Source organism: Vulpes lagopus, chromosome 1, assembly GCF_018345385.1.
Source record: "Vulpes lagopus strain Blue_001 chromosome 1, ASM1834538v1, whole genome shotgun sequence".
NCBI lineage: Eukaryota > Metazoa > Chordata > Mammalia > Carnivora > Canidae > Vulpes > Vulpes lagopus.
In genome coordinates this window covers 86393255-86416839 of record NC_054824.1, presented here as the reverse complement: position 1 = coordinate 86416839, position 23585 = coordinate 86393255, and the positions used below count along the sequence as shown (strand labels likewise).

At 38.6% G+C, this 23585-nt stretch overlaps 1 protein-coding gene and 1 non-coding gene across 2 annotated transcripts in view; both read left to right on the top strand.

The window, feature by feature from the left end:
• The first annotated feature begins 481 nt into the window (after positions 1 to 481).
• GRAMD1C (GRAM domain containing 1C) overlaps positions 482 to 23585 on the top strand; it is an 87337-nt gene continuing 64233 nt past the window's right edge. The window contains exons 1-3 of the mRNA XM_041771436.1: positions 482 to 519; positions 5800 to 5949; positions 20036 to 20120. Coding sequence (XP_041627370.1) covers positions 493 to 519; positions 5800 to 5949; positions 20036 to 20120 — 262 coding nt within the window. The 5' untranslated portion in view covers positions 482 to 492. The remainder of the gene's footprint in view (positions 520 to 5799; positions 5950 to 20035; positions 20121 to 23585) is intronic.
• Positions 22394 to 22492, top strand: LOC121475228. The gene has a single exon (XR_005983677.1). It is a non-coding gene; the product is annotated as a small nucleolar RNA SNORD16 (small nucleolar RNA).

Genomic DNA, 23585 nt, shown 5'->3' with positions numbered 1-23585 from the left:
TTTTTATTTATTTAAATTTTTCTTTTTTTTTTTTTTTTACATTTTTTTATTGGAGTTCAATCTGCCAACATCTAACACCCAGCGCTCATCCCCTCAACAGCTTTTAATCAGCAGCTCCAAGCCCTTATCTGAAGGACCCCGACTGCCGAGCGCTCCACTCCCTTGCACGCCGGGGCGGAGTGTGCAGTGCGGAGAGCAGAGGGCGAGGGGATGCTTTAGGAGGGGCGACCTGTACCGGGAAGCCACTCCAGCACGGGCACCGGAGGTTGAGGTTGGGGGGCAGGCAGGTGAGGAGACAGGGGCCCCGGGCCGGCGAGCGAACTCGCCCGCCTGCGAGTGAGCCTAACGCAGCTGCCGCCAGGGGGCGCGAGGCGCGGCGGCAGGAGCTCAGGTGGCCTCGGCGGTCCGGCGGCGACGGGGGCGCGCGGGGGGGGGGGGGCGCGCGGGGGGGGGGCGCGCGTGCGCAGTTGCGCTGCGGCGGAGGGAGCCGCGATGGAGGGCGCCCCGCCGGCCCGCCAGGTAAGCGGCGCTCCTCTCCGGGCGGCAGGCTCCCTGGCGGTGACCGCGCCGGGCGGCCCTCTGCGCGAGCGAGCTCTGCGCCCTCGCACGGCGTGACGAGTCGCCCCCCCGGCCGTTTGCGTGGTGCCCTCGGGAGCCCTTTGGAAAGTTGTTAGCGAGGAAACGGCCTCCCGAGCTGCCCGCGGGAGGCGGGCGAGGGCGGGACTGGGGGCGGGGCGGGGCGGGGTCGCGGGGTTGGATATGGGCGGGGCTGTTGGGCGAGGGCGTGACTGTGGGCGTGGCTGTGGGTCGGGGGCGGGGTTGGCTGTGGGCGGGGCGGGGCTGCGGGGTTGGCTGTGGGCGGGGCGGGGTTGGGTGTGGGCGGGGCTGTGGGGCGGGGGCGGGGCTGCGGGCGTGCAGTGGCCGGACCCCGCCGCCTCCCGGGCCCCGCCGCCTTCCGCGCCGCCTCCTCCCCGCCCGCGGGTGCGGAGCTCGCAGCGCTGGGCTGTCTGCCAGGCGTGGGGCTCGGCTGCGTGTGCTCCTCGCTGTTCCCGCCTGAGCTGATGGACAGAGGGAGGGAGGGACGAGCCGAGGAGTCCTCGGGAGGACCTGCGTTTCTCAACACCTTGCTCGTGCCTTTCACCTTGGTCGTGGGTGTGCATTTGCCTTTTAGAGGCTTGCAGCCCGTGGGATACGTTTTATGTGAGAGGCATTTTACAGTTTACAAAAACAAAAACAAAAACAAAACTGTAGAGGCATTCAAAGAATTGTAGGGCAGCCCGACTGGCCCAGCGGTTTAGGGCCTGCCTCCAGCCCGGGGCGTGACCCTGGAGACCTGGGATCGAGTCCCACGTCGGGCTCCCTGCATGGAGCCTGCATCTCCCTCTGCCTGTGTCTCTGCCTCTCTCTCTCTCTGTCTCTCATGAATAAATAAATCTTAAAAAAAAAAAAAAAGAATTGTTGCACGAATGGACGCACTATTTCAGTGCATTCTCAAAACAGGACTATGAAATAGGCATGATAGGGATGAGTGAACAGTTATTTTTTTTTTTCCACCCCTGTGGCTGGCTGGCCCTGGGTGTTGAGATAAGATGGTGAGCAACAGAGACATGATCCCTGTCCTCCCTGAGTTGAGTGATCACGCCTACTGTAGAGTGGAGAAAAGAGATTTAGACAGACTGCCAAGGTCACACAATTAAAAGTTAAAGAGCTTGGATTCTGTTGCAGGGACTCTATGAAGCCAGACTGAACCTTCCCCCACCCAAGAACTTGATCTGGATATAGAATGATCACACACACACACACACACTCACACATCCCGTGAGTACATGAAAAGGCTTATGACTTACACATAATGGCTTATTATATCCTTACATAACGAAAAGGGAAGAGCAGGACCTAAATGACTTAAAAGCACTTAAAAGCACTAAACCACTTAAGAGGGCAAGGAAAGGAAGCTAGATCTGGGTTTTTATTGAGGCCAGGGTGAGAGTTCCTGTGTGTGGACTGAGGCTTTCCTGGTTTGACTCTCTTACCCACACCAAAGATGCTTTCTTACCAGCTTGCCCATTTGAGGGAACCAAGAGGAAGAAGGGGGGGGGCTTAATAGCTGTCAGCAGCTAAACAATACAAAATTGAATGGGACTCCTTATATAAGATGTTCAGCTAATGATGGAAGTGTACTATTTTTCGTTTAGTTTTTGAACTTGTGTAAGCCATCATGGCTGTCTATGAAGCCGGTAGCCTGCACTCAGTAGAATGATGAAAGTTCCATTGAATGCCTTGTTCAAGAGCCCAAAGGCATATTTTGAGAAATAAAATGAGTGCCTTGGTCATTGTTAGTAATGTCTGGAGTGAGGCCTTTTATTATGGCTTTGGTATATGTAGAGATGTGTGATCTTGATTTATATTTTGAATATCTGTGAAACAAGAGGTTCCCAGAGTTCTTTACCCCAAGGGGTACAGCTCCTAGGCAATGCTCCAAGAGTCCGTAAAAATGTGCAGATGGAGACAATTGTTGGCCCAAGTGTTCAGTGTTGACTGTAGGAAGTTCAGCCAGTTGTGCTGACCCTTGGGCCCTAGCTTTATCAGGGACATCTTGGTTAAGGGATGAAAAGCAATAAATAACCGAGCTCTGTTGTGTATAACTGTGGTGATGCTGTCCACTGAACAGCACATTTGTCCATCAGACTTCAAATGGGAGTTTGAAATGTACAAACTCTGATTGCAGTTCACTTAGTTGAACACAAGTCACTCAGGTTTTCAAGGGGTTCAGAAGAATGGTGCCTTCTTCCGGCACCATGACACTGACAAAAGAATGAGGACCAGGGAGAGCATGTCCTTCTTCAGGTGAGATGTGCTACGTGGCCGAGAGTTGGTTTTATCCTGTAGCAAGGAGGCTTGGGTAGTCATGCTGAGCTGCAAAGTGCTGGTTCTAGGACCCAAGGCACGAACAGCTGGGTATGGAGGATCACAGGCTCAGGGCTTGTAGATACTCTATTTTCATGAGTCTTTTATGCTGTAACTAATGGCAAATAGTGTGGGGCTAGAGAGCTATTTTCTTGCACCAGAAGCCTCTGGACAACTATGGCCACTATGGGTGCTCCAGAGATGCAGGGGTCATGGAAAGAAGCTGCAAAAGTCTCTATGGTGAAGGATTCTGTGTGTGTGTGTGTGTGTGTGTGTGTGTGTGTTTGGGGGGGAGGGGAATAGCACTAATGGGAGTGTCTGTTATAATTTTGACAAATTTTAGTATCTTTTTTGAGACAGGTGCTCATTCAGCATGAATGTTACTCATTTGGAAGTAACAGTGTAAATAGGCGTAAATAAAATTTGTAAATGAGAAAGGAATAGTTGCTCTAGACCCACAAAATGCCTAATAAATGTTGGGCTTGTTTTAATGTTGTGGATGCTGAGAGGGTCAATAGTAGTTTTCTTGGCATTGTCATGGGTAGAGTGGCCCCTGGTTTACCAAATAATTTTCAGGGATTTAAACTAAGGTGGCAGTCCTTAAGCTATATTTGGGGCAATGGTCCATCTACTTTTCGTGAACTCCTTTGTGCATATTTGTAAGTCCTGAATGGATATGTCAGAAGAATGTCTTCGGAGGAGGAGGTAATCATTGTAATGTCATACTTGTGCTCCTGGAGAAAAATGGATACAATTACAATATTGCCGGTAAAGGTTGCCTGTGAAAGCAAGCCTTTTGATGCATCCTGCGGCTAGCTAGGTAAAGGCATATTGTGTCCTACTAGAGGGGGAGGCAAAGTGTACTTAGAGGTTATTGTAAGACACATTAAACAGAGTATTAGCCAAATTTATAACAACAAATATTTACCAGTTTCTGATTGGATAGAGTCAATAATTTCGATAGTATAGGGGATAGGGACCTTCATGGGTAGGAGCACAGCATCAAGGGGACAGTAATCAACTGTGAGGCACCATTCATTTTTCCAACTTTAACAGGCCACATTAGGCTGTTAAATAGAGAAGCAGTAGGGATAATCACTCTTTCACTAATTAGGTTTTATATAATAACTCCCAAACCTCAAAGGCCCTGCCTGTTTTATGTTATATTGAGTTGTATTTACTATTTAATTGGGGATGGGGGCGGGGAGTGGGAGGGTGGTCCATGGCGTTCCACTTTTAAAAAGCCATTTGTAAGCTCCAAAGACTCTATTTAAATTTTTTGTTGGGCCAGAGCAACCATTGCCAATATGGGATATTTTAGGGTGATGTGTACTGTACTCTGTTACCAGGGAGAATTTAGTCAAGGCAGTACTTCTGATGGTTAAAGTGAGGCATATCTATTTATGGTCCATTTTATGTTGAGTAATTCCCTTAAAATTGTAGGAAGTGCCTTGTTTAAATTTAGTGGGATCTTTTTGTGGGATCTGCAGGTGTAACTAGTTTGAGCCCAGTATTGATTAAAGCCATGAAGATTTGCCACCTGATGCATTTCAGCAGATGTTGCAGTTAATAAAAAACCTGTGCTGTAAAGATACAAAAGCCAATCTTTATCTTTTGTGGTATAAATTATTTTAACAAGTTTTCGATTTCCATCTGGGCCAAATTGTAGACTTCCCTCTCAGTTTCTTTTTGTTTTGTTTTGTTTCTTTTTTCTCTCTTAGGTTTTTGCTTTGTTTGTCTCTTTTTCTCTCCTTTTTGATGGTGAGTGAATATACTTCAAGTGGAAGGAGTCCTCTCTACCATTTCATGATTATAAATGTCATCCTTCAGAAAGTCTCAACTCAGTATCACCAGGTTTAGGGGCATATGGTGACTTCATGGAATTTAAAAATCCTGAGCTTAAGTTGAGTCTGAATTATCCCTTCGCTGTGCCACATGGGTGCCATGGGGGCTTTCCTCTGTAACCCCGAGGATCAGGGTTTTTGTTATAAGTGAGGCATCGGTGGCAACAGCAGCAGGGCAACAGCAGGGAACAACAGGGGTGTTTAAGGGGCCTGGTGAGCTCTATGTGTTCTCACAATGGCTGCTTCCTTCCCTTCTCCTCTTTTCTTTTCTTTCTTTCTTTCTTTCTTTCTTTCTTTCTTTCTTTCTTTCTTTCTTTCTTTCTTTCCTTTCTTCCTTTCCTTTCCTTTCCTTTCCTTTCCTTTCCTTTCCTTTCCTTTCCTTTCCTTTCCTTTCCTTTCCTTTCATCTCTTTCTTTTTTTAAAAACTCCACAGTAACTGTCTTTCATGAGTGACCACCCATTGGGCCCATATCTTTCACAGGGTATCCTCTTTCCCCAGAATGCTCCTTAGATTTGGGGCCTATGCCTGATTCATTTATTTTTAAATGAATTTTATTCCATTGTTTGTGTAAATCAGAGTTAATTTACCAACTTCCCACAAATGGTTGGTAAAGTTGTTTGCACTTTCTTAGTATTCCAAACATTGTTAACTCCATGTACACAGAGTTATAGTTTATACTCATTTTAAACCTTTCTAGGTATTGCAAATGACTCTCCAAAGAGATTGAACTAATGTCACTCCTGTTACATGGTTTTTTGCTGTTTAATTGTTCCTCTAGTGACTAGGAACTTCTGGAGGCTAAAGACTTTGTTTTATTCATTTTTGAATCCCCAGTCCCAAGTAAACTACCTAACAAGTACTACTAGTTGGAGAATATGTGTCTCATATATAAATATATGAACTGTAGGAGAAAAAACATATTAATTACTGTTTCCTAAAAGCTTAATTATTGCTTTCAAGTTAATTTATCTATTTTGAACACTAACTCCTCTTTTTAAAATGAGCATTTCTCAGTAAGTAATTTAAATCGTTTATACTTGTTTCCAGGTAATAAATGAAGGAGATTCAAGCTTTGCCACTGAGCCACAGGAAGAGATAGAGGAGAATCCTAGCCCAGCTGTGGATGAAAATAATATAGTGTCAGCAAAAAAACAGGGGCCGAATTTACATAACTGGAGCAGTGACTGGGGCTTTTGGGTAATATTTTTTACTTCTTATATGTTAATTTTAATCTTTAATCCAAATTTTCTTCAAATTTATAGCAATTCATATAATACTTATAATGTTGTCTCATTAGCTTCTATTTCAGATCTTTAAGTTTTAGTCCAGAGTCCAAGATACTTCTGATAATGCTCTCCTTTGGCCACTAGAATGCACTGTTGTCTGGTTTGTGGGAGAGGAATTATCTGCTTCAGTTTCCCTGGGAGAAAACTATACCACAGAATTGGATTCCACTTATGTTGTTGTTCACTGTATTGGCAAGGGACTAACGTTATACAGGAACCATATTTCTAAACATTACTGAGAAATGAGCCATTTTACATAATTTTGATTTAAATAATTAGTTTCAGTACCTAAAGGAAGTTTAACAGTGTTTGACCTATAGTATATAATAATTAAACAGTGTTTGACCTATGGTATATAATAATTATAAGGTAAATTTTAAAGTTAGGAGTTTCATATTCTGTTTGCACTGTACTTACTTGGTTGCATAACCTGAGTATGGCTTAGGTTTCCCTACTGTAAAATGAGACTCCTGCTTGTTGATTAGGTGCATAGAGTCTTTTGGTAAGACCAGCATTTCTATTGCTATATAAATCCTAGCATTTATTATCTTAAAAGGCTTGTTCTAAATCTAGCAATTCCTATGAGATTTATGAGATATTTGACAGAATCAGCTATAATGCAACTATAAGTGAAATTTATATAAAATTATAAGGCATTTATAGTTCCAGTATTAATTCATTAGAAAGCTAATCTCTTGGCAATTAGGTATACTTGGTAGCAGAATTTCTTATAATTTTAGAGTAGCCTAAAAAAAGACACGATATTAATAGGTTATAAAGATTAGTACAAGTACTATTATTCTGTTCATAAGTAGTAGTTCAGTTATTGAATATTAACATGAATAGCTGTTTCTTTTTAAAAATATTTTGTTTATTTATTCATGAGAGAGAGAGAGAGAATAAGAGAGGCAGAGACACAGGCAGAGAGTCCCATGTGGGACTCGATCCTGGGTTTCTAGGATCATGCCCTGGGTTGAAGGCAGCGCTAAACCGCTGAGCCACCCGGGGTTCCCATGAATAGTTATTTCTTAATTCCTATTAAGAAACTTAACATAAGTTTTTAAAAACATTTTCTAAGGAAAATGTTTAATTGCTAAGAAACATAGCAAATAACTACACATCCTGAAAATTATGTCTTCTATATCAATTATATTATTTTTGATTACATTCAGAGAAAGTTTATGACTATTATAGTGTTTTGGCCCTTCTGCACTATGATTTCTGTATCTTTGTTATAGATTGGAAAACCTTTATAGTTCCAAAGGCTATCTACAGGGCTCAGTAGTCACTGTGGTTATTCTTTGGCAGACTTAAAGCAAAAAGAAGGGTAAAGCAAGAAAAGAAACAAGCAGGGAAATGAGGATTTAGTAATAGGAGAGAGGAAAAAAGAATATATGTGTTCTAAAGCTTTGCAACTCCCAAGTGTAGAATGTGGGGCCAACAGACTTGGCATCACCTGTCAGCTAATTAGAAATGCAGAGTCTTGGGGCCCAGCCTCAGACCTACTGAATTAGAATCTTTATTTTACAAGAATTCCAGGAGATGTATATGCACATTCACCTTTGAGAGGTTCTTGTTCAGAGTGTTTGAAGGTCTGCTATAGCTCGTTTAGTTCACTATGCTGATTACAAGTACGTTATTTTGAGGAATTTTTTATTTTTTTTTTAAATATTTTTTTTAATTTTTTTATTTATTTATGATAGTCAGAGAGAGAGAGAGAGAGAGAGAGGCAGAGACACAGGCAGAGGGAGAAGCAGGCTCCATGCACCGGGAGCCCGATGTGGGATTCGATCCCGGGTCTCCAGGATCGCACCCTGGGCCAAAGGCAGGCGCCAAACCACTGCGCCACCCAGGGATCCCCTTGATGAATTTTTTAGAGGAATTTTTATAGGAATTCACATGAAATAGATTTAAAGATAAATACAACATCTTAAAAGTTTTACCAACTTTTTCAGAGGTCACTTACCCAGAAACTGTACTATCAGAACTGAGAAGCAAACAAAAACAAGAAAAGCCTGAACAGTTAAAATCAAAGTTCTTGCTGATGTATCTTGTGGAGGAGAGTTCCTCAAGTCTTCATCTGGAATATCTTTAATAGATCTTTGACATATTTTTTATAAGCCTAAATTAGTTGGTTCCTATTTTATAGTTGAATAGAATATTGGAGATAGGGGAATAATTGGTGATAACACATGGACAATAGGACAAAATGACATCAGAAGCTCAAAAAGTGAAGCAACCTGGACCTCTTAATGAGGGGGCCAAAGGTCTATGCAGATTACATGGCTCTAATAGTATGGTTATTGGTAGAAGTGATGGTTAAGAAGTCTGCAAAATAATGCACTTTTTCTCTGTCATTTTAAATCCATCTCGTTCTACTGCTGACACCACCCTGTTACTGTTTTCACATTCTTCTGGCAATAAAGTTGGAATTGAATGAGCATAATAAGATGGCTGTGTTCACTGAGGGAATCCAAGATCAACACAAGAAAAACCAATACCAAAGCAGGAAAATATTCATGAGGCACATGACCTGGTAGTTAAACAAAAAATTGAAAAGGTTGTTAGAGCCATTTCACTGGAATACCCAACAGTCTTTTCACTTAGGGAAGGTTTCCACAAAAGGAATTGATAACTTTTTAAAGTTTTGGCCTTTAAAAGAGTTAAGCTGTGAGGACCTGAAAAATTCACTGGTGTAGAATAACTCATATATTCTGGCTTAGTTGTTCCACAGTAGTGAATTTATCTATCTATCTATCTATCTATCTATCTATCTATTTATTTATTTAATTTTTTTTATTTTTTCACAGTAGTGAATTTAGAGGGCAGCGTGATATCATTGAATGAATTGGAGATTGGGAACAAAAAAATCTAGGGGAGAGTGTACGCTCTGTCCCTGGTGATTTCACCGTGTGGTGTTCTTGAGTATGTTGTTCAACCTGTCAGGTGCTTCATTTATAAAGTGAGAGATTGGGCCATAGTATTACAACATTGGTGTGTCTTGAATCAATATGAAAAAAAAGGTGGAGGGTGTGTTTGGTTAGCAAATGCTCATAACTTACATTTCTGATAGCTGTGTGTCAGTCATAAAAAAGTCTGAGTATATACAGTGGGAGTATGTTACATGGAGAACACCTTTTCCGTAAGAGTGGTTAAAAGAATTGAGAAGTACTGGATAAAAGGACCTTCTATTTGTAATTGGAAAATACGTTTTGATGATTCTGCATAAATAAAAATTGTGAAAACTTGACAAAATGATACAAGACAGTGAAACAGAGTTTATTAAAGGTTTTTTGCTTCTGAGGCTGGTTTCTTTTTAGACCCTATCCGTTTAATCTTCTGCTGAACTGATTGGCTATTAAGTGTCTTTCTGACAGTAGGACTTTATTTATTTATTTATTTATTTATTTATTTATTTGTTTGTTTGCTTGTTTATTTATTTATTTCCAGGGCAGTTAATAGCTAACAGTAGGACTTTCATTTAAAAGAAGTTGATTAAATCACCTTAGCACCTGATAGTGAGATCAACAGCTGCAGCTTTTCTATTTCAATCCTGTAATATAGAAATAGGAATCTTGTTATATTTGTTTTCTTTTCTATTTAAAAATGAAAATAGGGCAGCCCGGGCGGCTCAGCGGTTTGGCGCTGCCTTCCGCCCAGGGCCTGATCCTGGAGACCGGGGATTAAGTCCCAGGACCGGCTCCCTGCATGGAGCCTGCTTCTCCCTCTGCCTGTGTCTCTGCCCCGCCCACCCCCTCTCTCTGTGTGTCTCTCATGAATAAATAAATAAAATCTTAAAAAAATGAAAATATTTGATTCTAATATGTGGGAAATGAATTTTATTAATAACTTTCAAGTCCCGGGCAGCCCCGGTGGCTCAGCGGTTTAGCACCGCCTTCGGCCCAGGGTGTGATCCTGGAGACCCCGGATCGAGTCCCCACATCCGGCTCCCTGCATGGAGCCTGCTTCTCCCTCTGCCTGTGTCTCTGCCTCTCTCTCTGTGTGTCTCTAATAAATAAATAAATAAATCATAAAAAAGTCTTAATAACTTTTAAGTCCCAATGGAACAAAAATTATGTGAAAGGAAAAAAAAACTTGAAATAAACTTAATGGCAAATATTTATGCTTTTGCCATTTAACTGTTAGTAAAAATACATAGCAAAAACAACAACAAAACCAAATTCCCAAAACTTATAAGAGAGAAACTCTTTTTTCCCCTGACTAAAATAATGGTATATTCCAGGTGGATTAATGCCCCAAAGGAAAAGCATACAGAGGTTTGCAGCAGATGCACTGATTTAATGTAACTTCTCTTAGTGATGTAGGGCTAGTAACTATTGAGAGAAGAAAAAAGGCTTTGAAATTTTCTGTTGCTTATAATTAGAAAATGACATACACCGGGGTACCTGAGCAGCTCAGTTGTCTAAGCACCTGACTCTTGATTTCAGCTCAGGTCATGATCTGAAGAGTTGTGAGATCAAGCACCACATCAGGCTCCGCACTGGGTGTGGAGCCTGGTTAAGATTCTCTCTTCTTCTCCCTCTGTCCCCAGCACCACCCTCCACACCCCTTGCATGCTCTCTTTTTCTCAAATAAATAAATAAATAAAATAAAAATAAAAAGTAATTTTGTTCTAAAACATTTTAAGAATAAAACAGGCCTAGATTTTGAATTAGTATACTTATGTTTTGTTTGAAAATAGTTGAGTTTTTCTAGATCATAATCAAGGTTTTTCTAATTATACAAGAAATCATAAGTATTGACTCTATGCTTTATCATCGACTTATAGCATGATGATAGTCGTGTTATTCACAAGTAAACTTTTCTACTTATAAGTAAGGGATAAAACTTGTCACAAACCTGATTTAGAGGTAGGTACATCATGAGGATTAATTAATGTTGTACTGTTAAAAAATAAAAACCCAAGAGGATTAATTAGTATATTTGTAACATACTTTGGCAACTTTGGAGAGGCATTTTCTGTAATCATATGTTGTCTTCCCCAGTGTATCTTGAATTTATTCAAGCTAAGAAAGATATTTTAGACTTTCACTTTGGTAACTGATAAGAATAGACTTACTTTCCAGTTTCTGTTGGATTTGAAAATCATATTTTATCCAATTAAAATTCAATTGTAGAAAGATAGTCTTTGAAAACCTGGATGTATTAATACTTTTAGATTTAATAATAAGGAAATAGGAACTAACATTTCTGGCAATATGGAAAGAGGACCATTTAACTTAAAAGCTCTTCTGCTGCAAAGTACTTAAAACTGCTAGATGAAACGTTACAAACATGTTTTTAAAATGAATGTCTGGGCTCACAAAATAGCAAGAGATATACCTAAGGGCTAAAAACGGAGAGGGAACTGATTACCTGAGTTGTAAGCACATGAGCTAATGCTGAGACAGCCCTGAGGAGTTTATTAGTCTCAGTAACAAATGCTTTAATGGCCACCCTGGGATTGGAGATGATGCCTTGGACTTGTATGAATTAGAACTGGGAACTCCTTATAAAGCCATAACTCCTGAAGAGTTATATAGTCTGTGAAAGGTAGACTAGGAAAGAAATTCACTTACATTTGCCCGTTTGAAGACAAGGAAGCTTACCTGTCTATAAACTTGTGCTTGGAGTAGTGGGGGAGGGAAATCTTCCTGAGAGTACACAGCTGTAGTCAATTTAGACATGTAGTCATGAAGTTTTGGGACCTGAATTTAATACTTTATGAGTGAGCAGAAGGAGATTCAATAAATAGCATATTAGACCCTCAAAAGTTAGGATAAAATTACCAGATAAAAGCTATAAAATCATCATTTGATATTATTAAAGATTTAGTAAAAGGAATTAAGCATGTGATAAATAGATAAGACCTTTTTTTTGGACCTTTTTTTTTTAATGGAGAGAGAGAATGTGCGAGCATGTGCAGGGTGAGTGGCAAGGGGTACAGGGAGAGAATCTCAAGAAGAGTTCTGTGCTGCACAGAGCCCAACACAGGACTTGATCTCATGACCCCAAGATAATGATCTGAGCTGAAACTAAGAGTCAGACACTTAAATGACAGCCATCTAGGCACCCCTGGGTAAGACATTCTTAAAAACACCATGCAGATTTGGAAAACAATCAAATACAACTTCTAGAAATGGAAAATACAGTCATTGAAATAATAATTTAAACATTCAAAGGACATAGCCAAAGAGGAAATAGCTAAAGAGAAAATCAGTGAACTGATACATGAGGAAATTATTACATTGTACCACTGAGAGATACAGAAAAATTTGAAAGAGAATGGCTTAAGAGATAAGGAGAAAATTAGAGAAGTCCAATATGAATCTAATAGAAGTTTCAGAAGATCAACATAAAGGCAATATTCAAAAGGAATATGCCTGAAAATTTTCTACTCTTGATGAAAGACCAGAATCAAAAAGTGCAGTGAGTCTCTCACAGGATAAATGAAAAGAATTTTTTATTTATTTATTTATGATAGTCAGAGAGAGAGAGAGGCAGAGACACAGGCAGAGGGAGAAGCAGGCTCCATGCACCGGGAGCCCGACGTGGGATTCGATCCCGGGTCTCCAGGATCGCGCCCTGGGCCAAAGGCAGGCGCCAAACCGCTGCGCCACCCAGGGATCCCCGATAAATGAAAAGAATATTGAACAGAGACAGTAGTATCAAACAAGTGGCGAAGGCAGATATACATGAATTAAGACAGGAATATTTTTTTCTTTAAAAAGTTTATTTATTTATTTTTTTTAGTCATTTCTACACCCAGCAAGGGCCTTGAACTCATGACTCTGAGATCAGTAGTTACATGCCCTTCTGACTGAGCCAGCCAGGCACCCCAACAATAGTCTTAATAATTCATTTGATTGTCTTATATGCACCAGGCTGTTCTAAGTGTCTCTGCCAGTAGAGCTGATTGGAAGATGAATAGATACACATAAACAAATGTGTAATATATGTTTTTGTTTAAAGTTTTTATTTAAATTCTAGTTAACATATAGTATTGTTTTCGGGGTAATTTAGTGATTCATCACGTACATACATTATCCAGTGCTCATCACAAGTGCCCTCCTTAATTTAATATCCATCATCCACTTAGCCATCCCCTGCCCACCTCCCCTCCAACAACCCTGTTTGTTCTCTATAGTTAAGTCTCTTATGGTTTGCCTGCCCCTCTTTCTTTTTGCAGATGTGTGATATGTCAGGTAGTGACAGAAGGCAAAGAGGACTGTAAGGTTTAGAGAATCACATGGAAGCGAGTAACATTTTCAGTTAGGATGGTCTGTAAAAGCTGCTCTGAGGAAGTGCCATTTGAAAGAGCGGGACAAAAAGAACCCAGATCAATAATGTGAGGAAGAGAAAAGGGAAGTGGTATACTAGGGAAAGGCAAGAGGCAGGAATAAGACTGGCTTGTTTGACAGCTTACTGATGGGGTCAGATGTGATGAATGAGGAAGAAGAAAAAGGCCAAGGATAATAATTCCTCAGTTTCTGATCAGTGCAGATAGGTGCGTGGAAGCATCACTTAGGAGAAGAGAAAAACAGCGGGGAGAAGTAGCTTTGGGGCTTGAGGAAATCAAGTGGAGATGCATATTTGATATACAAGAAAAGAGTAGTAGGCTGTTGGATTTATGACTTGAATCTCAGGAAAGAGATTGAAGCGGGAAGTAAATTTGGGAGACTTTGAGTATGGATGCTATTTAAAAACAGATTTATAAAGATTAGATGAGATCACCTAGGGAAAAAATATGGATAAATAAAAGAAGTGGACTCTCCAATGTTTAGAACCTCTCTTTAATGTTTAGGTGGTGGAGAAGAACTAGCAAAAGAAATGGATTTGATTAATGAGATAAAATCTTAGGAAGTGTGGCATCCTCAAAGACAAATGATGGAAGTCTTTTAAGGATAGAATAATCTATTGTGATTAGGTAAAGTAAGGTGAGGCCTAAAAATTGACTACTGGATTTGGAAAGTAGAGGTTGCTAGTGATATTAAAAAGCACAGTTTGGGGCACCTGGGCGGCTCAGTCAGTTAAGCATCTGCCTTTGGCTCAGGTCATGATCTCCAGGTCCTGGGATTCCCTGCTCAGCAGGGGGTCTGCTTCTCTCTGTCCCTCTGTCCCTCCCCTCCAGCTCATGCACGCATGCGCGCTCTCTCTCTCTTTCAAATAAATAAAATCTTTAAAATTTCTCATTGTCCTAGATAATTGAAAGAATATACTTAGGATGGAGCCTTAATTAATATCCCAATAACACATTACTATTTCAATTATTTTCCATATTCTCTGTCATTTATTAAATATGTTAACCTAGGTTCCCCAACAATGAGAAATTTTAAAGAGCACATAGAAACCATATCTCAAGTAATACAAAAATTCTAGCTCAGCATTCTTTATCTACCTTTCCAAAAAACCTTTTATTATATATGAGACATGAAGTTAAAAGCCATGGCATTGATCCTATGAGCCATATCTAAGAGTGAGTTTCTATTACACTAGTCACATTTTGCTCAATAATTAAATAATTTTACTTTTGTTATTTCTCTGGTGATGATGTTATTAATGTAGAGTAGTAAAATTGCCTAAAGATAGTCGGTTGGAGGGAGAACAAAGAAGAATATGAAGATACAAATGGCCAACGGATGCATGAAAACATGCTCAGTGTCACAAGGTATCAGGGAAATACAAATCAAAATCACAATGAGTTATGACCTTGCACTGGCTAAAATTAACAACTCAGGAAACAACAAATGTTGGCAAGGATGTGGAGAAAGGGCTAACCCTCTTACACTGTTGCTGGGAATGCAAACCTGTGCAGCCATTCTGTCTGGAATGCAAACAGTATGGAGGTTCCTCAAAAAGTTAAAAATAGAACTACCTTATGACCCAGTGATTGTACTTGTAGGGATTTACCCCAAAGATACAAATGTACTGACCCAAAGGAGCACTTGCACCCCAATGTTTATCGTAGCAATGTCCACAATAGCCAAACTATGGGAAGAACCAGATGTCCATCGACAGATGAATGGATAAAGAAGATTTGGTATATATACACAATGAACTACTACTCAGCCATCAAGAAATGAAATCTTGCCATTTGCAATGACGTGGATAGAACTAGAGGGTATTATACTACGTGAATAAGTCAATCACACAAAGACAATTATCATATGATCTCACTCATATGTGGAATTTAAAAAACAAAACAGGATCATAGGGGAAGGGAGGGAAAAATAAAACAAAACGAAATCAGAGAGGGAGACAAACCATAGACACTCTTAATCATAGGAAACAAACTGAAGGTTCCTGGAGGGGAAGGGAGTGGAGGGATGGGGTAACTGGGGTGGTGAACATTAAAGAGGGCATGATGTAATGAGCACTGGGTGTTATATAAGACCGATGAATCAATGACCTCTACCTCTGAAATTAATAATACATCTATGTTAATTGAATTTAAATAAAAATATTTTTAAAAAGAATATGGAGAATGACCTCTGAATCCGCTTTAAAAGCTCTTTAGACATTGCCACCTCTTACAAAGAATTAACACATTTAATTCTAACCCTACAAACTTTCTCCTTCTTTTATTTTTTTTTTACTTTTAGTTTGAGATAATTTTATATTCGCATGCAGTTGTAAGAAACGATACAGATAACCTGTATCCTTTAAACAATTTTCCCCCAATGATAATGTGTTGCAAAATTATATACAATATCGCATTGATACACATTGATATCACATTGACACAGAACATTTTCATTATAGCAAGAATCCTCTTTATAGACATAGCTTTTTTTTTATAGTGTCCCCTCTCCCTACTCAACCCTTGTCAACCACTAATCTATTGTCCATTTTTATAATTATGTCATTTCATTTTTTTAACCAATTTCCTCTTATTTATTTATTTTTATTGGAGTTCAGTTTGCCAACATATAGCATAACACCCAGTGCTCATCCCGCCAAGTGCCCCCATCAGTGCCCATCACTCAGTCACCCCAAACCCTTGCCCACCTCCCTTTCCACTACCCCTTGTTCGTTTCCCAGAGTTAGGAGTCTCTCATGTTTAGCCACCCTCACTGATATTTTCACTCATTTTCTCTCCTTTTCCCTTTATTCCCTTTCATTAATTTAATTATGTCATTTCAAGAATATTATGTAAATAGTATCATACAGTAGTGACCTTTTCCATTTTTACTCATAATTCCCTGGAGATCCATCTATTTTGTTTTGTGCACCAAGAGTTCATTCCTTTTTAAAGTTTACGTTTGTATGAATATGTGCGTGTGTGTATATATATATATGAATGTATGTACGTATGTGTAGATATACATATATATGTACATATATATATGTGTTTTATTTTTTATTTATTTTTAAAGATTTTGTTTGTCTATTCATGAGAGACATAGAAAGAGTCAGAGTTATGGCAGAGGGAAAAGCAGGCTCCCTGTGGGGAGCCTGATGCGTGGGACTCTGACCCTGGTATCATGACCTGAGCCAAAGGCAAGATGCTCAGTCACTGAGCCACCCAGGTGCCTTATATGTATGTTTTAAAGTAGTCTCCATACCCAGTATGAGGCTCAAACTCATGACCCAGAGATCAAGAGTCTCGCCCTCTTCCAGCTGAGCCAGCCAGTGCCCGAGTTCATTCCATTTTAATGCTGAGTAGTAGTCCATGGTATGGATGTACCACAGTTTTAACCATATACCCAATGAAGACTATCTGGGCTATCTCCAGTTGGGGGCTATGATGAATAAAACGGCTCTGTACACAGGTTTTGTGTGAATATGTTTTTCTCTCTAGGGGTATGTATCCAGGAATGCAATTGCTGCATCATGAATAGTTGCATATTTAGTTTTAAGAAATTGCCAGGGGATCCCTGGGTGGCGCAGTGGTTTGGCGCCTGCCTTTGGCCCAGGGCGTGATCCTGGAGACCCGGGATCGAATCCCACGTCGGGCTCCCGGTGCATGGAGCCTGCTTCTCCCTCTGCCTGTATCTCTGCCTCTCTCTCTCTCTGTGACTATCATAAATAAATAAAAAAAAATTGCCAATATGTTTTCCAGAGTGGCTTTACCATTTTACGTTCCGAACACAGTGTATCCAGTTTCTCCATATTCTTGCCTTCTTGCTGAGTGTTTTTATCATGAAAGGAGCCCTTCCGTCTTAATTTTGGATTCATCATGTGTCAGATATTTTTTAGGATTTTTTTTAGGATACCATTTTAATTCTTTTTGATATTTCCATTCTGGTGCTCTTCATTTCTTCTTGTGATTTTGAATAACCATGCTGTCACATTTCTTTGCAGCCTGACGGATTCTTTTTGCAATTCTTTAAAGTAGGTTTGCTGTTTCCATTGTTTATGGGGAGAAGTCCGCCATTAATTGTACTGTTTTTTAAAGATTTTTTAAATTTTATTTATTAATGAGAGACAGAGAGAGAGAGACACACACACACACACACACACACAGAGAGTGGCAGAGACACAGGCAGAGGGAGAAGCAGGCTCCATGCAGGGAGCCCGACGTGGGACTTGATCCCGGGTCTCCAGGATCATGCCCTGGGCTAAAGGCAGTGTTAAACTGCTGAGCCACCCGAGCTGCCCCAATCATACTGGTTTTTACCTGTATGTGTGAGTCATTTTTCTCCTGCTGTTTCCATGTTTTCCCTTGTCTTTCAAAAGTTTAACTATGATATAGGTTTTTAAATTTTTAAAATTTTTTAATTAAAATGTTTTTTTTCAATTTTAATCTACTTTATATATATGTTTTAAGATTTATTTATTTGCTTTAGAGAGAGAGAGCACTCACATGAGTTTTGTAGGGGCACAGGAAGAGGGGGAGAATCTCAAGCAGACTCCCTGCTAAGCGCAGAGCCCAAAGCCTGGCTCTATCTTGTGACCCTGAGATCATGACCTGAACTGATTGATATCAGGAGTTGGGCACTTAACTGAGTCAGCCAGGTATCCCAGAATCTCTTTTCTTTATCCTACTTAGTTAATTGAGCTTCTTCAATTTATCAATTAATGTTTTTCCTCAGGTTTTGAAAGTTTTAACTGTTGGTTCTTCACATGTTTTTCTGGGGATGCCTGGGTGGATCAGTGGTGGGGCATCTGCCTTTGGCTTAGGTTGTGATCTCAGGGTCCTGGGATGGAGTATTGCATCAGGCTCCCCGCAGGGAGCCTGCTTCCCCCTCTGCCTATGTCTCTGCCTCTCTGTGTCTCTCATGAATAAATAGATAAAATCTTTAAAACAAAAAAAACCAAATGTTTTTCTTCCTCCGTTTTCCCTTTTACTCTCAGTACACTTATTTTGAATCACTTAATGTTATCTCACAGGTCTCTGAGTCTGTTCATTTTCTACAGTCTTTTTCATTTCTATTCAAATTGGATAATTTGTGCTAATCTATCTTTAAGTTCACTGATTCTTTCCCTGCCATATCGAATTTTTTTGTTCCTCTGGTGAATTTTTTGTTTCAGTGAATGTAGTTTTCAACTCCAGAATGTTCTGTTTTTCTTAAAAGAATTTTATTTTATTTATTTTTTCTTAAAAGAATTTAAAAAATATATTTGTTGAGATTCTCTACTTGTTGAATCATTGTCATATTTTCCTTTATTTTTTTTAAAGATTTTATTTATTTATTTGAGAGCGAGTGAGAGAGACAGTGAGTGGGAAGGGCAGAGGGAGAGAAAGAATCCCAAGCAGACTCTATGCTGAGTGTGGAGCCCAACTTGGGGCTTGATCCCAGGAGTCTGAGATTACAACCTGAACTGAAACCAAGAGTCGGATGCTTAACTGCGCCATTCAGATGCCCCTTCCTTCAGTTCTTTAAGCATGGTTCTCTTTAGTTGTCTGAACATATTTATAGTAACTGCTTTGATGTTTTTGTCTGCTAAATCTAGTATCTGAGGACCCTGAAAGACTCTGTTGCCTGCTTTTCTCTTCAGTATAAGTCACAATTTTCTATTTCTTTGCATGTTTCTTAATTTTTATTAAAAATTATACAATTTAGATGATGTAGCAATTGTGGATTCTGATCACATCCTCTCTACCCCTAAAGCTTGTCATCAGTGGTTTTTGTTTAGTAACTTGCCTAGAGTAAATCTGTGAAATCTATTTCTTCTGTTTCTGCTCACCTTATTGTTGGGGTGGTTTTATTTTTAAAACTGACTGCCCAGTGGCTACCCCATATGTCAGCCAGTGATTGGTCAGAAATTGTGCTCAAATGCATACAGCCAGTAATATTTTTCCCTTCTGCTGAGAGATCTGTGTATAGGTTGGGGAATGCATTCAATGATCAGGATGTTTTCAAGTTTGTCTCAATTTTTGTTTTCTTGAGACTTATTATGTCTCTAGCCAGGAATGGTGGATAGTTTGGAAACTGTCTAGTCTCTACTACACCCGCATGCAGCTTCTCGTTAGCTGGGAATACAGGGGAAGTTTATCAAACCCATTTATGGCTGTCTCTCCTCCAAGATCTCTTTGTTAGGTCCCCTGCTGATCTGCTAGGATGCTTGTTTCTTGGCCCAATTGATATTAGCAACCTCACACTCTCATGGATAGTTTCATAATTTTTCCCTCTTACTTCTGGGCATAGCTTTTCTGCTCTCCACTCTGAATCAACTCATCCATCTCTTTCAGCATCCCCTAAGTTCAGTAGATTTTCATGAACAAATACTTCTTAGTTTATTGTATGGCTTTGGTCAGTTTCCAGTAATTTGAGATGGATGTTTTTGACAGTTTTTTTTTCCAGTTGTATCTTTGCTTTTGCAGAGAAAATTTGCCAAACTCCTTACTCCAACATGCAGGGAGCTTCCTTTGCCTCATGTGGTGTTTTTTTGAAATGTTTATATGTGGTTTTTCATATAAAAACATATGAAATATTGCATAAAAGCATGTTGTTTTACAGCCCATTTTAAATTTATTTCCTAAGATACTACATTTCAGTTAATCTAATGAAGATTATAATAAAATGGAAATTTAATCTTATTTATTATTGCAGATTTCAAGTTCCACCTATAAAGACAGGAATGAGGAATACAAGAGACAGTTCACACATTTACCTGATACAGAGAAGCTGATAGCAGGTAAAAAAGTTGTAAAAAACCATTTAACTACTTCGTTATCAAAATAGAACTGATGAGTGACAACATTTTTAGAAAATTTAAGCCTTTATGCTAGACAGAAGATATTTTTTAAGATAAGCAGCATGTTATTATTCATAATTAGACAATGTAAAACTAAGTTGTAATTTAGGGAGGAGTGATTTCTGACATAAAAATATTAAGTACCAGCTAAAAAAAATAGAACTAAAATTTATGGTCACAATTTCTTCTGGTGGTTATTTCATATGGTTTTGTAGGAGAAGTTTAAATTTGATGTTCAATATATATTACCTTTCCCTGGAAAAATGTACTCCTCAACAGATAATAGAGCAATTTTCTAGGGCTCTATTATTTTTGTATAATCTTTCATTTCTTTAAAAGTTTATTTATTTATTTTTCAGTAATCTCCATACCCATTGTGTGGCTTGAAAATATGACCTTGAGGTCAAGAGTCACATATTCTTCCAACTGAGCCAGCCAGGTGCCCCTTGTTTAATTTTTCAGATAGATTTTGTTTAAAATGGACTTTTAGAGAAAAAATCTAGCCAATTTTTCTTATAAAAGTACTTAATTTTTGAAATAAGCTTAATGCAGATTCTGTATAATCAAAATATAGAACTAGGTTTTAATTTTAGTGTATATTTCACTTAAACTATGTATTCATAGAAATTTCTGATTTCTGGTATTGTTGGGCAATATTCAATACAGTGTAACTGAATTTCTAGATAGTTCAGCTTAGTACCTAAATATCATTATAATGAATTAAAACAACTTCTAGGAACATCTAAAGGAATGCATTCTCATGACAAAATATTCAAATGCTATATAAGGGCATTTAATGAGAAGTGAGTGGTCCCTCTGATCAAGATCACTGCAACATTCTTCCTGGACTATATAACCACTTTGAGTAATTTCCTGTGTATATTTCCAGAAATTTTCTTGTAGGTATTTCAAAAGGCATATATGAATATTCTTAACATAATTTTTTTAAAGATTTTATGTATTTGAGAGAGAGTAGAAGCCAGGGGAAGGGGAAAGAGGGAGAAGCCAACTCCACACTGAGCAGGGACCCCAATGTGGTGGCTCAATTCCAGGACCCCTGGGATCATGACCTGAGCCGAAGGCAGACTGAGCCACCTGGGCAACTCCCTAAGAGAGTTTAAATGGGAACATATTATGCTTACTCTTTGAACCTGTTTTTAGCTCCTTTTATTGGCATCACTTAAGGATCCACTTCATTCTTTTAATGCCTACCTGGTATTCAATTAAATGAACTTTGTACCGTAATTTATTTAACAAATCCTTTTTGATGGACATTTTGATTGCTTCTTGTCTTTTACTATTTCTGCTAATATTACATTGAAGCTTTTACATTTGTTTTGACACATATGTGCACGCATATTGTGGGATAAATTTTATGAAGTGGAATTGTGGCAAAAAGGTAATGAATATTTAAAAAATTTATTGTTGCCAAGTTACCCTCCAAAAAAGGCTACACCAATTTGCATTTTCATTAACAGTGTATGTAAATACCTGTTTTGCCACACCTCGAAACTTTGAGTAAAATTTGTTTGATAGAAATGGTACTTAATATTGTTTAAATATGCATTTCTTTAATTATAAAGGAGGTTGAACATCTATTCATATGTTTATAAACCTTTTGTATTTCTTTTCCTGTGAATATTTCTCTTCATAAACTGCCCATTTTTTCTGGTGGTTGTTTGTCTTTAATTTGTAGTAGCTTGCTGGGCATTTAAAAATTAGATCTTAAAAAAAATAAAAAATAAAATAAAATAAAAATTAGATCTTTGTCATGTGTGTTGCAAATGTTTGCTAGTTTGTCTGTTGAAGTCAAATACTTATCATGGAAACCTTTATAAAATTTATTGTACTTGTCACTGCCATCTTGAAAGAATTTAATCGGATGATAGTGATATATGCTCATTATATAACATTAAAGCTATACAGAAAAATATAAAGCAAACAATTGAAAGTTATTAATAATCCTAATACTTTGTTGCTTAATATTGTTTGGATAGCTTTCTAGGTGTTTTTCAGTATGTAAATTTGCTTTAAAAATTTACATTTTGCAGTTTTTTCTCACTGATAACAATAAACCTGTTCATTGTATGAAAATATAGACTTTTACAAAGTAGAAAACTAAAACCACATATAATTGTACCAAGCTACAGAGAGAAAATAGTTGATTATCCCATTTGATTAAAAAAAAACACTTGAGAATAAAATTATTCTTTTGCAATGATGTTGTAATTTGCGTCTTACTCTCTTCTCAGCGACAGTTGCCTGCTGTCAGTAAGCTGGTTCAGAAGGGTGATGAAAATTCTTACTGAGCAAAAAAGAAAAAAGAAAAAAATAGAATAAAACTATTCTTAAAAGCCAACAGTGAGAACACAAACAACCCACCTTAAAAAATGGGTAGACACTTTACAAAGATATATATGGATGGCAAATAAGCATATAAAAAATGCTCAGCATCAATTATTACAGGGAAATGCACATTAAAAGTCAGGTAAGCTTCATGCCGATGAGAATTGCTAAAATTAAAAACAATAACAAAACTGACAACACCAAATGATGATGAGGATGCAAAGCTACAGGACTCTCATACATTAGTGGTGGAAATGCAAACTGGGGCAGCTGCTTTGGATGACAAGTTGGCAGTTTCTTATAAAGTTAAACATACGCTTAATCATATGACCTACAAATCCTAGTTATTTTTTCAAGTGAACTTTAAACTTATATTCACAAAAGTTCTGTACATGAATGTTCATAGCATTTTTATTAACAATTGGGAATAACCAAGATGTCATTCACCTGGTGAACGAATAAACAAACTGTGGTACATCTATATAATGATATACTATTTAGCAATAAAAAGGAGCAAGCTATTAATATGCACAGCAACATGATGAATCTTCAATACATTTTTCTATGTGAAAAAAGTAAAATTCAAGGGTTACATATTTTATGATCCCATTTATATGACATCTGGAAAATGCAAATATATAAGGATGAAAAATAGATCTGTGGGTACTGGGAGGGGAGAGTGATTTCACAAAGGAATTTTTACAGTGATGGAATGGTTCTATATGATACTGGGGTGGTGGTTACATAATTGCATATTAAACCTTTACAGAGGTAACTTTATTGTATGAAAATTAAATCAACCAGGATATTAAGAGATCCCGGGTTGAAATGCCATTGGCAAAAAAAAAGAATCTAACTCTATTATAAATGAATGACATAATTGTACTCAAGGTGGGTTAGCATATATACATCCATTCCCTACTTCTCTCTGTTGCTAGGGCCTAGAAACAGCAATACCCCAGTAAGCAGTGAGCATGTCTAGGACCCAGATAGTGGTCTCTAAATGCCATTCCCCAATAAAAGAAATGAGAGCTCCTTGAAGAAATGGTCCATTCTGGG